Here is a 14,129-nt window from a genome sequence, read left to right as displayed (position 1 = left end):
GACTTAAAATTTATAGATTAATTAAAACGTAATTAAATATTGATTTTACTTTTAATATAAAGCGACAGTTATTTTAACATGATGAAAAAGGAAAAAATGAGGTGATTGAAGCTGAAGCAGAAGCTGAATTCATCTACTGATGCGAGCAGACAGCACCTGGTTCCACTATAAATGCTTGGAACTCTTCATTTCAACACTTATTACCGCTTTTTCACATACCTTAGAAAATGTCAATAGCATAGCATAGTTATAGACACTGTTTGATTTTTCTCCACAAATTTAAGCTCCACTTTCAAGACACTCTCAGCTCAATTTTCCACATACAGACAAAAACAAAGGAGGATGTGGAAACTCGTCCGATTCGCCGCCGCTTCCAACATCGCCCGATCGCGCCGCTTCTCCGCCGCGATTCCCGGTCCGTGCATTGTCCACAAACGCGGTGCTGACATACTCCACGATCCTTGGTTCAACAAGGTTTCTCATAATTCACATCACAATATTTTGACTTCGCTTGTTCTATCTGTGTCTCAATCTTGAGAGTTTCTAATTCACTTTAATTTAGCAGAAAGTGTTTAGCTTCCGTTTTTTTTTGTTTGTAATTTTTTTTTTTTAGTTTCAGAAGTTTCTCGCAGTTTGTAAACTGGTGCTTGAAAGCCGGAATTTTGATTTTGCTGCTATAATTCGAAAAGTTAGAGCGTTGATTTATGTGCTTGTCATGGTTATATGATTTTTTATTTTTATTTTTTTTGGTTTTTCTTCCAAGCAAAATTGAAAAAAGTAATAATAGGAGGGAAGAATGATGGAAGCTAATTCTGTTTGATGTCATTGATATTCTCCATGGTATGTTACTCGAGTTTGGTTGAGTGGAACGCTTGACAAAAATGGGGCTTCTCACGGGTCTTTTTCCTTTTTTACAAAATCTTTTGGATGATTTCAACTTGGTCATGAAACCTTCTTTCACGGTCTTCTTCTGGATCCTGAATCTGTGAACCTTTTTTGTTTTTGCCCCTTTTCAATGCTGGGAATGCAGGATACTGGGTTTCCTTTGACTGAAAGGGATAGATTGGGGCTTCGGGGCCTCCTTCCTCCACGTGTTATATCCTTTGAGCAGCAATATGATCGCTTTAGTAAGTTTGACAACTACTTTTCTTATATTTATCCATTGGTATGGGGGTGTTTTAGTTGTAGAACTAGTCACTTTGCCTAACTTATGAAAACTCAGTTCGCTAGAGTAGTGTGTTTGGGTTCTCTGGCTTTTTACCCTGTGTTATTTTATTGTTTGGTAATATTGGATTGTTATATTTGTTTTCCAGTGAATTCATTCCGATCTTTGGAGAATAATACTCAGGGGCAATCAGATAAAGTTGTTTCCTTGGCAAAATGGAGGATCCTAAATAGACTGCATGACAGGAACGAGACTTTGTACTACAGAGTGAGTTAGACCATGATGTTTGCGTTTTTGTGTTTTTGAGCTTTTTTTTAATGAAAGAATATGATCAAATTTCTATTATGTGATTCATGCTTTGTTATATTACATTTTTTTTTCAGGTTCTTATTGATAATATTAAAGAGTTTGCTCCAATAATATATACTCCAACAGTTGGATTAGTGTGTCAAAATTATTCGGGGTTATTTAGACGTCCACGGGGGATGTACTTTAGTGCCAAAGATAAAGGGGAGATGATGTCTATGATTTATAACTGGCCAGCTCACGAGGTATTGCATTAATTTTTGAAGTTCAGTACCATTTTCCTTTTGTTCATTATTGGAAATAGCCATTTACCTTATATTCTTCCCTTCTAATTAATCACATTGTGACATTTTGAAAATGAAAGGTCTCCTTGAATTGTCTTACTCTTAACGCTGAGTTAGTCAATCTCCATTCATTGAGTGATAAACAGATATTCAGTTGGCTCGGAATTGATATTCTATTCTATTGTAGTTCAGTATAAGAAAACTATCAGTTATGTTTTAAGTTATAATTTGGAATCACGGGAAAGGAACGGAATTGTATAATGCAACATGTGTTTCTAGTTTGTATTGATCAGAGTAATTTATCCAAAAATGCAATATAGTTTTCTTTTTACAGTTTGTATGGATCCAGATTAATTTATCAAAAGGTATTTTTGTTTATTTTGTCATTGATGATTTTTGTTTTTTCTATGACATAAAGGTTCTCATACTTTCTTTTAAAAATTTCACAAATATTTCCTCTTATGGAAAGCTGGTGCAGTAATAGAAAAGTGAGAACAAATTAACACTTAATTGATGTGGCCAAAGACCATAGATCTCAAAGAACAAGAGGGGACTTCCACAAAAGAAACTCCTTGTGTAATTATTACTCTTAACTTGAAGGTTCTAACTTGAGGATATGTTTGTGAAACATCTGGAAAAAGTTAGGGGAGGTTGGAGTATTTGGCCTTTTTTTTTTTTTTTTTTTTTTTTTTTTTTTTTTTTTATTGAAAGGAAGACTCTTTTATAATTAAAATTGATACTGATTTTTAAGTTTGTATTGAATTTTCAAAAGTTTTGGTCTTGTATCTATAATTGTGGTTACCAATTACCGTGTGTTTGGCAAGACAAATAAATTACCATCTACCTTATTTGACCTTATTACAAGCTTATTTGGATAAGGTGGAGTTGTTTGCTAAAAGAGCTTATTGCATTAGTCAGAAGCATTTTTTAAACACTACTTTATGTAGCATTTAAGCTTAAATTTCCTAATTTTTTTTCTTTTAATTTTTTTTATGTTCGTTATCTTATTAAAATTCTACTTTATCCTTCTTATGTGCAAAAATCCTTAACATTCTGATCATCACAGTTATGATATATAAATCCATTTAATTATCTCATTTCCTTAAATGAAAATATTTAAAAATGAGAATAACATTAAAAAGACATTATATTAACTTTTAAGATGTTAAATTATTTGAAATGAACTAAAATATGAAAAATGATAATTATTTGAAAACTCATGGTTATCAAATTTCAGGTTATGGCCAAGTAATTAATGTTTTTTAATATTATTTTATGCTTATCAGCCAGTTCAAAGGTTAGTTTTACCAAACATTTTCCTAAAGCCTAAACAAATATATAAGATTTCGGCTAACTTATCTATTTGTTAGCCAAACAAAACTCTTGCCACGACTTTGGTGTGGTGTGTTTTGGTTCATTAAGTGACAAAATTGGCTTGTAATTCTTCATTCATTATGTTTGGTCTTCATTTTCTTGCTCCTGTTGCAGGTAGACATGATTGTCTTAACAGATGGAAGTCGAATTCTTGGCTTAGGGGACCTTGGAGTTCAGGGAATTGGAATTCCCATAGGTAAACTTGATGTGTATGTTGCTGCCGCTGGTATCAACCCACAAAGAGTATGCTTCTTCTTTTATCTCTCAAACTACTTCTTTCATTCCAATTTCTTGCTGTTTTTGTTTCATTGTTAGCTGATATACATCTGATCGTCACTCATGGATCTTATGTTCGTGGCCTAGGCTTGGGCTAAGAGCTTTCTTAACATTTAAGCAGTGAACAGGATAATTATGCCAGGATCATTAATAACAATGTGTTCCTGATGTTCCGAGTTCATTAGAATCATTAATGTAGAATGATATCTTTTGATTCTTTCAATGTAGGATAACAATTGATAAATTCTCTATTGTTAACTCACATGTTTTTCCAACTGCAGATACTTCCAGTTATGTTGGACGTTGGCACCAACAATCAAAAGCTACTTGAAGACCGCCTTTGTGAGTAAACTCTCTTCTTTTCAATCTTATGACTACTTATTTGTAGCTTTTACTTTTGTCATTAATTTATTTGGGAACAAAGATGGAGCCAGAAATATTATAATGGGAGGACCAAATATATATATATATATATATATATATATATATATATATATATATTTTTTATTTTTTTTTTTCTTTTTTCTTTTTTTTTTTTTCATTTAGAACCATGAATGACTTTTTAAGCTTCCATATCCAAGATCAGGATTAATACACTACGTGGAATACGGTTTCATATCATAGGCATCAAGGCTTTAAAATTGCCAAACAAGTAAAGATTCAGACTCATCAATCATCACCTTCCGTCGACAATAACTACAATAGAAACTTTGGAAGCTTTAGAATCTTCAGAATTAACCTACCTTGCTCTTCGCCTTGCACATATGTGCTCATCTCACCCAGGCTAGCTATGAAAATTTAGAGTTTTGGCTCCACTAAAACTCTGATTATGCAAAAGCTTATCCAAAAAATAGAACCATTATAAAAGAATAAATTGGCATAGGACATAGCCATTTCTGCCATTAAGTTGTCTCTAACTTCAACAGTGGAAAGGAACCAATCAATTAGATACAACCTTTTATGTTTTTGAGCTTTGGGATGTGTTCTTCAATATTTTGTCATTGAATTGTAATTTTTTCTCACAATGGAAGGTTTGGGCCATCAGCTAGCATTCTAATATATCTTTTTTTTTTCTTATCAGTATTCAAATATATCATATTGTTGATATCAGAAGGAATTGGCTTTTTTTGACTTTTTCACATGGCAGATTTAGGACTACGTCAACCAAGGTTGGAAGGTGAAGAGTATCTATCAATTGTAGATGAATTCATGGAAGCAGTTCATGCTCGATGGCCCAAGGCTATTGTGCAGGTAGGTCTGTTAAATTTTTTCTCCATTCCCCACTGATATGTGTTTGTCTGTATTTATTCTAGCACATATTCTTTTATCAATTTTGTAATTAGATTTGTGTTAATTATGTCAGTTTGAGGACTTCCAAATGAAGTGGGCTTTTGAAACCCTGGAAAGATATCAGAAAAGGTTTTGCATGTTTAATGATGATATACAGGTGAGAAAGTAATGTTAATGTATGTTGAACGTATAACCTAACAGTGCACTGTTTAAGAATCTACTGAAAGTTCAAATTTACTTCATGTCCTATATAGGGTACTGCTGGAGTTGCACTTGCTGGATTATTGGGAACTGTAAGAGCCCAAGGTCGACCATTGACTGACTTTGTGAACCAAAAGATAGTTGTGGTTGGAGCTGGGAGGTAATTCACTTGCAAAATTGATTATGATGAACATCATATTTTCCATTTTCTTTTGTTGATTGTTGTCTATTACACTCCTTCATTATAGCTACTTTCTGCCTCAAGATCTTTTTTTTGCCTGGATTGCAGTGCTGGGCTTGGGGTTCTAAAAATGGCCATCAAGGCAGTTGCAAAGATATCTGGGTGCAGTGATTTAGCTGCCAAAAGCCTATTCTATTTGATTGATAAAGACGTATGTCTTCATGAACTTTACTAGCATTGTTAATCCTGCAAGTCACATAATTGTTTTGACTTATCCATTCCCTTTCAGATGTGACTCCGAATGAACTCATTCAATCTAAGCATATTTTTTTTATCATATTCTTTGTCTTGATTTGTCTTTGCAATCAATGTTGATGGCATAAGAAAAGAATTACTAGTAGTGTTCAATATATAATTGTTATGCTACTATTTCATATTAGTATGTAGGATCTTTAGTTTATTTCGTAGAAACTTAGGTTTAGTCTGATAACATTGCCATTTATTGTATGCAGGGTCTAGTCACAACAGACAGGAACAATCTAGATCCAGCTGCAGCTCCATTTGCTAAAAATCCAAGAGACTTAGAGGGGCTTACTGAGGGTGCTAGCATAATTGAAGTGGTAAATGTTACAGTATCCATGTAGGAAAATTTGTTTGGCTCAAGGATCTACTTTACAACACTGAAAAGAGTTATTTTGATATAGAGGGATTAAACCTCTTCACTTTATTAATGCTAATTTTAAAGATTATGCATACTTTCTTGTACATCCTTTAATTCTTAAAGCTATTGATATTTAGGTTAAGAAGATTAAGCCACATGTTCTCCTTGGTTTATCTGGTGTTGGTGGCATTTTCAATGATGAGGTAATTACCTTCTACAATCTAACTTCTATCATGTCACATCCCTCAATAAGGAATATTAAATAAACATATATATAGTGGACATCTTCAGTACTGTATGAGCTTTTCTGCTATTGAATTTCTTAATATTAATGGTTGAGATTCGACTCAGGTGCTTAAGGCAATGAGAGAATCTGTTTCAACAAAACCTGCTATCTTTGCCATGTCTAACCCTACCATGAATGGTTTGTTTGTACAAGGCTCATTAAGCACTCATAATTCCTTAATAATGTTTGTGTTTTCATTGACTTTTTTTTTCTATGTATTATGTGGACAGCTGAGTGCACTGCTATTGATGCATTCAAGCATGCTGGGGAAAATATAGTGTTTGCCAGTGGAAGCCCTTTCGAAAATGTAGATCTTGGTAATTATCGCTTTCTTTGATTTAGAAGTAACTTGTATAGTTCCGATATTCCTCTATTGTTGCATAATTTATTGATTTAAATCTTGTGCAGGTAACGGAAAAGTGGGCCATGTAAATCAAGCAAACAATATGTACCTATTCCCAGGGTAGGGTAGATCTACTTCGCTTGTATATTTTCGTGCATTATACCTGTCAGTTGAATTACTGGTGTAACTTCTATTTTAACCATTTTCCTTCAGAATTGGATTGGGAACTCTTTTGTCAGGTTCTCACCTTATAACAGATGGAATGTTGCAGGCAGCTGCTGAATGGTATGATTTTAATTTGGAGAATTTTTTCTTTTTTTGTTAACCAAAAGCTATCGGTGCTAGCAACCATGGAAATTTGGCAAAAATAACACGTCTTTTGACATTTGTAGTCATAGCATAATAGAATTCACTAGGTTGCTATAATCATTGAACTGTTTGTCCTTGTCTTATGTGTTGCTCAACATTTTTCCTATTTTCTACATTTCATTTTTTTGATATTCATTCTTTATGTTCTTGTCCAGAAAAAAATAACCATGTTTACTACTTGGTAATCACATAGTTACCATTGGTTTTGAAGTACTATTTTTCTTTAGTGCGTTTCTTTTGGAAAGTCCCACATTGTCTTCATGAATTCTTGTATTGTGACTTATATATCTTTTTTTGACTTGTATGATGAAAATATGAAGAGAATTATATCACTATTTCATCTGATAAAATTGCATCTTTTCAATTTTCCCAGCTCTGAAGAGATATCAGTTGATGCTTGTTTTAAATAAATTACTGACATACTGATATCCTTACAGCCTTGCTTCATACATGGCTGAGGAAGATATCTCAAACGGAGTTTTATACCCATCTGTTGACAGGTGATATTCCTTATTTTCTATCTTTTGCATTTCATTTTCTTCTGGCTTTGTTTTTCCTATTGCCTTTTGTAATGACCAAAACAAATTAAATTGTAAAATTTTATAACTTACTGTGATCTGGTAAATACTATTATCTAGGATTCAGATGCCGAGTTTGGCACCAATATCTAGCAATATATATAAGTTTTGATCCACACTTCTCTCGTCAAAGGTTTTCCCACTCATTTCCTAAATATAAAAGCTTCTAACATTAACAATGTTTAAAAGATATACACCTTTTTCTGTTATAAGAACAAATGATCTAGTTGATTGGGTTGTTTGTTTTGAAGCTAAAAAAGTCTCATGAACTGATATGATGACCCTCACTATTAATGCAACTTGCTTGATGCAGCATACGAGATGTTACAGCCGAGGTTGGGGCTGCTGTCCTTCGAGCAGCAGTTGAAGAAGAACTGGCAGAAGGACATGGTGATGTGGGGCCCAGAGAACTTTCCCATATGTCAAAAGTATGAAGTTTCATCCTTTACGATATACAAGAGCATGTCTGGAAAAGTTATTTTTTTCTTCCTTCAAGTTCAGCTGTTTTGAAGAAAAACAACTGTTTGGAAACAAATCCTAATGGATTATACCTATAAGTCTTACATCCTGCAGCCTAGAATGTATCGAGATCTGAACAATGAAAGTTTTTAACAAGCATTGGCTGTATTGCTAACTGGTGATTATTGTTGCAGGATGAGACCGTGGAGTACGTCCGAAGTAATATGTGGTATCCTGTGTATTCTCCTCTTGTTCACGAGAAATGATTTCCCATCAGTATGTGTAATTTTTTGGAAGACTTTAGCAATTCATGTCTCAGAGTGCTGCAGCCAAGCCTTTTCTATCTGTGGCTTTTTAAAGTTATGGTATGTTCTTAGTTCCTGCTTATTACTAGCAGCATTGAGTATTGGATGGCAAGTAGCGAAAAGAGGAAATATGTCTTCATTAGTTTCTGCCATTAATTGTTGTACAAGTATTGAAATTTAACTTTACAAAGTGCAGTATTTGTTATAGATTTATGTTGGAGACATGTATTAATAGTTATATTAGTGTGTGTAATTTTGATGACTGCTTCGGTGGTCGTTTCTTTCTTCACACCAATGTAACATTTTTCGTACAATAATTCTTTTAATTCGTCTCTGTGTCGATGCTTGATTGTGTGTTTACTAAAAGAGAATTAGAGATGAAAAAAAAAATTTAAGTTTATAATTAAGTTTTGGATATAATTAATTTTTAAAATAATTTATAGATTTAAAAAGTCAATGTTTATAAAAATATAAATAATAGATTTTGTAAAAATTTAAAAGATAAAACATGTGTAAAAATAGAGTAAATTTTCTAAAAGTATAAAGGATATGAATAAATATGTAGAGTTGATTAGTGAAAAATATAAATTAAGGTATGAATAGAATGATGTAATGTGAGTTGTTATACTCATCTAATCAATACAAATTTGTGTAATATGTATGGTTAGATTTGTTTAGAGGTGTCAACTTGACCTATGATTCATGAGTTAGTCGTAACCTAATTTTTCAAAAATTCCATTTTAAAAAGCTCCTCAGGTGGGAGCAAAAAAAACTCCAACTCCCAAAGTTTCTTCTCAAGTGGGTTGGACTAAGGGTTGAAGTGGATTTAGTCTTACTAAATACTCTTATGTCTACTTTAATTTTTAAATATATTTACTTTTCACAAATTCATAATTTAGTTATTTAAGACTTAAATTCTTTATATCATTAGATATTATATATTTTTTAATTTAAGAAAAAAATGTGAAATTATTTTTCATGTTAAAAATTCAATTTCAGAAAATTATGAATTTGATTATTTTCTTAATTATTTACTGGTCACTGTTATTAATTTTTCAGTAACCATAATTTTTCGGTATTTATAATCATAATTTGATTATTTTTTTAATTATTTATTGATCACTATTATTATTATTTTTTAAAGAGGGTCTAAGTTATTGTTACTTTTTTTAATATGATTTTTTTTTCCTAAAAATATACCCATTAAAAATATTATTTAATTAAAAATATTTAATTTAATATTAATCATTAACTTTTAATTCATTAAAAATAAATCATAATTCAATTTTAATGTGAAAATTATTTACCAGTAGATTTTAGTTGATATATCTAGTATGAATAATCTAATCATAAATTTTTTGAATAAATTCAAACTCAAAAATTTAAATAAAATTCTATTTTGATCAACGTTATTATTATTTATTATTATTATTATACAAAATTAATAATAGTTTTTTGAATTATAAATAACTTACAGCATTTATTATTAATTCTATAAGTGGAAATATATAAAACATATAAACCGAATTTTAAGGTCTCGTTTTTTTTTTATTTCTCAATATTTATTATGATTATGTTATTAGCTATTTATTGATCACTGTTATTACTATTTTTTTTAAAGAGGGTCAAGGTGAGTTATTGTTATTTTTTCTAATATGTATTTAATAAATAAATAATATTTTCAGTAAATAATATTTTTCAAAAATGGTTTTTGAACATTTTTCTAAAAAAAATAAATTCGAAGAAGGTAGAATCCAACTTTCTTAAACTAAAATATAGTTTCAGAAAGTTAATCGTTAAACTATTTTATATGGCAATGAATTGACATGTTCTTTAATCTTCCAGTCATTTTTTCTTGAAACAATCATTTAACAAGTAAATTTCTTTTTAGTTAAAGCAAGGAGTGTTTTTACATTGATATAATTGGTTGAATACAAATGGAAATATAATAAGATTAAAGATATGCAAATTTGAATCATATCAATAAACATTTTTCTGTTATAATAATCAGTTCAAATAAAAATTTTCATCCAATTACAACAACACTTCCTTCCCTTCTAAGATCAAATTATTTATGTCAGGTTACGAAAACTGGTTTATTATTTGATATAATATATATATATATATATATATATATATATATATATATATTATATATATATATATATTATATTTTATAATAAATTTATATTTTATTAGATATACATTTAAATAGATCTGTCAATTATTATAAAGAATTATATGCACATTTGATTATAAAATATTTATAAGAACTTAAAATTTGATGAACACTTATATGCTGGATGATTAGATTAGATTCGTTTACTATATTTTAGATAAAATTGAAGTTAAATATGTTTTTAGTCCTTATATTTTAGGGTGATTTTGGTTTTAGTTTCTCTTTCAAAACTAAGGTACAATTTAGTCCTTCAACTTTAAAAAATTCTAGTTTTACTCATTTTTACCAATTTTTTTTAACTTTATTTGCTTTTTCAAGCACGTTTCATTATAGCATTTGGATTGTTTACACTGTTTGACACATTTTTGCTTCAATGTTAATTGAGAAACACGTTTAACACAACAAATAAAGTTAAAAAAATTTGGTAAAAAGAATTAAAACCAGAGTTTTCTAAAGTTAAAAGACTAAATTTTATCTTAATTTAAAGAGAAACTAAAACCAAAATCGCCCCAAGTAGAGGGACTAAAAACATATTTAACCCGATAAAATTGAGAATTAATTATATTTTTTTTATATTTAAAATAAATATTTTTTCTAAAAAATTTATGGATATCCTAATCCACAAAACTTTTGTATATATTTTAGTTATGTGACTTTTTTATAGTTTTTTTGTACTTCTGTGAGCTTTTCGACCAAATCAAGGAAACCAAATTGATGGATGTACGCATGAGTGATAAATTTGACACAAGACAACCATGGTGGCGTCTGCCACGGAAACCCCATGCCTTGAGAATTTAAAAATTTTATTTTGAACCACAGATTCATAATTCAAAATGTATTTTCCCTTCTACAACTGCATAATTGAAATGTATTTCTATTTAAACTGTATTTTTTTATAGATTTTCAAATTGTATTCAGAATATATTTTTAAATTACAATTTTATAATTTTATAATCATTACCGCACTTTCATAATTACTATATACACCCCATACTTTTTTATAATATATTTCAATGGTGACTTTTAGTGTTTCAAGTCTCCAGAGGTGTTTCAAGCCTTTAAGCCAAGTAAAACACTGGTTTCAAATATTTAAAACGAATTAAAATATTTTTTATAATATTAATATTTTTTATTAAATTAATTATAAATTATGTTAAAAAATTTTCAACTTTTTTTACTAATGTATTTTTATTAATTATAAAATTGTGTTTAAGAAAAAAAGTTCTAAATTTTTTAATATTAATATAATCCTATTAAATTAATTAATAAAATTTAGTTAAATTATTTTGAGTGTCCGTTAATCTTTATTCATATTAAAATGGTATTTCAAGAGTTAAACTTTTTTTCTATAAATTATAATTTTATTTAAGAAAAAAATAAATTTTTACTTTTTGTAATTAATTTTGATTTTTATTTTTTTCTTTCATTTTTATGTGTTTTTTTCTATTAATTTTACTCTTTGTCTTTTTTGTTTCTTTCGATTCTAAAGTTATTTTTTTAGATTTCATTGAATTTCGATTTAGATTTTTTATTTTTATTTCTATGTGATTTTTCTTCTATTAATTTTACTCTTTATCTTTTTTTTATTATTTCTTTTTATTCTAAAGTTATATTTTTAAAAAATAATTTAACAAATTTCATTCCTTAAATTTAATGTTACTTTCATGTACCAATATTTTTAATTCATTTTGTTAAATTTTGTATTGTTATTTTTATTCTATTTATTAAATTTGTATTATAATTAGATATGTTTTTATTGTTCCATTTAAATTTTTAAAATTTTTCTAATATATGAATTTCGAAAGTTTCTTTTTACATATTTTGACAAAGAATTAAAAATTTTATTTAAATTAAATTACAGACCTATTAACTAGGATTTAATAAAAAGAAAATCTCTAATTAAATAAATAATAAATATACATTAAAATTAAAAAAAATATATAAAAATTAAATAAATTAATTACGACAGTTTAATAAATAATTTTATATGAAAGAATTTCAAAATAAATTTAAAAAAAAATATTATTTTTAGGTTTACTTAACACCTTCCAAACTTGTTTTAGCAACACTTTTTCATCCTCATTGTCAGACCGCTTTTATTAGAAAACTTGATGATGAGAAATTCAACTTTAGAGTGCTGACACCTCGTAACTGTAGTGGAAATATGAACAATCAGAAATGATATTATTTTAGTGTTTTTGTCTATTTAAAAATAATGATGTTAATATATTGAATTTTTAATATAAATTAAAATATTAAAAGTAGTGTTTATAAATATATTTTGAAGTGTAACCATTAAGAAAAATCTAACAAGAAGTACAAATTATTTAAAGAGTCACTTGACAATATAATTTTGGGAGTGTAAAATAATTATTAAAAAATAAATTTTTATATTTATAAAAATAATTAAAAAATAAAATACTAAATATCAAAATGAATGTAAAAGTTTATAAGATGTGAAATTAACGCAATCCTTATTATTAATATGAAATAAATATTATACTATAAAAAATTTAATTTTTAAATAAAGTGGGATTCTTTTATTTATTTCAAAACAGTATAAACTTCATTTATTTTTTTTATCTATTTATAATTAGTGATTAATTTTAATTTTAACATTTTTCATGTGAGACATAACAATTTTGATTTAAATCAAACAGAACCCCTTTCAAATAAAAGAAAATAATAAGTTCTACATATATATATATATATATATATATATATATATATATTTTTTTTGTTTTTTTTCTTTTCTTTTAAAAGTAGTAATATTTACCATTTCGTTATTACGGTGCAAATATAAAACTAAAATAACATTTAAGTTTAATATAACTAAATAAAAGTAATAGATTTTTTTTAACAAAATTAAAAATAAATCGAGATCTAATTTCCACTATTTCCTATGTCCAATTAGACTCCTAAATCCAAAATAAATTTTTTAGACATATTTTTGTCAAGAGATTGAACTAAATTTTTCTTAAAATATCAATCACTTTCTTTATCAAACCTCTCCTCGTGCACCCTACACATGTTTGTGGCAGCTTCTCACTATTATTTTTTTTTAATTATTTGTAGACGATTTTGCTCGCTACTTCAAATATTTTCTAGGTAAATTATGATAACTACAACAAAAATAATGTTTTCTAAATTTCTTTCAGAAAAAAAGTATTGTTTTTTATGCTTCAACATTCTGCTTCTCTCTGTATTGAACTTTTATCTGTTCTAAATATAATCTCTTCTTTTTTTTTCGAACAGGAATAAAAGTAATTGAACGTAGTTCAATGTGGAAATTATAAAATAAAATTTAAATTGTGGTGTAGCACATGCAGGAAAGAGATAGGATATTTTCTTTTAAATGCTAAATAGATTTAATACTTATTTTAGTTATCTGATTGATAGTTATATTCAAAGTGGTCTTCTTAGAATTGTTCAAAGTGGTTTATTTTTTTAAAAGTTGTTCAATTTGATTTTTTTATTAATGACATTTAAAATATTAATAGCGTAATGTTCATCTTAATTAATATTTAATAAATTGTTCAATTTTGAAATACGTATCAACTTAAATGATGTGGCAAGGTTGTTTGTCACCGGAGTATTCCCCATTGTAAGATTCTGAAAATTAATAAAGTTATTGGGCCTTATGTTGAGACAGTCAGCCCATAAGCTAAGGATCCATGACCTTAGGAAGGGGTATTCTAAAAAAAAAAATCAGATTTTTCCCATTCTGCATTTTCCTTCTAAAACATCTAGACACTGAACCGTTTAAAATTTAATTCGAAGGTGCCTAAACGATCGCGGTCGCAAGGGCTTCAACTTGAACCAAACAATTTCTTATTCCAACTAGTAAGTCCTATTTCCCCTTCTCTTTCACT

The 14,129-nt window shown here is 28.3% G+C and overlaps 1 protein-coding gene across 1 annotated transcript; it reads left to right on the top strand.

Moving 5' to 3' along the window:
• Window positions 1-122: 122 nt before the first annotated feature.
• LOC106774244 (NAD-dependent malic enzyme 59 kDa isoform, mitochondrial) lies at window positions 123-8,406 on the top strand. The gene is made up of 19 exons (XM_014661173.2): window positions 123-474; window positions 1,031-1,127; window positions 1,314-1,432; window positions 1,549-1,716; window positions 3,244-3,372; window positions 3,687-3,747; window positions 4,553-4,656; window positions 4,769-4,852; window positions 4,950-5,056; window positions 5,186-5,288; window positions 5,590-5,697; window positions 5,876-5,941; window positions 6,090-6,162; window positions 6,255-6,341; window positions 6,433-6,487; window positions 6,581-6,652; window positions 7,174-7,236; window positions 7,628-7,742; window positions 7,968-8,406. The coding sequence occupies exons 1-19, from the start codon at window positions 343-345 to the stop codon at window positions 8,037-8,039; spliced, it is 1,815 nt and encodes a 604-aa protein (XP_014516659.1). The 5' UTR covers window positions 123-342; the 3' UTR covers window positions 8,040-8,406.
• Window positions 8,407-14,129: the final 5,723 nt, after the last annotated feature.

The sequence above is a fragment of the Vigna radiata genome, chromosome 9 (assembly GCF_000741045.1).
Source record: "Vigna radiata var. radiata cultivar VC1973A chromosome 9, Vradiata_ver6, whole genome shotgun sequence".
NCBI classification, from domain to species: domain Eukaryota; kingdom Viridiplantae; phylum Streptophyta; class Magnoliopsida; order Fabales; family Fabaceae; genus Vigna; species Vigna radiata.
Note: the sequence above shows the minus strand (reverse complement) of the source record. Positions and strands in the feature narration are given on the sequence as shown.

Bases quoted from the DNA above. Each gene is read 5' to 3' on its own strand.
- LOC106774244 (XM_014661173.2), top strand. From the start codon at position 343: ATGTGGAAACTCGTCCGATTCGCCGCCGCTTCCAACATCGCCCGATCG. The intron at 475-1,030 runs GTTTCTCATAAT...CTGGGAATGCAG, and splicing joins ACGATCCTTGGTTCAACAAG to GATACTGGGTTTCCTTTGAC. The intron at 4,657-4,768 runs GTAGGTCTGTTA...TAATTATGTCAG, and splicing joins GGCCCAAGGCTATTGTGCAG to TTTGAGGACTTCCAAATGAA.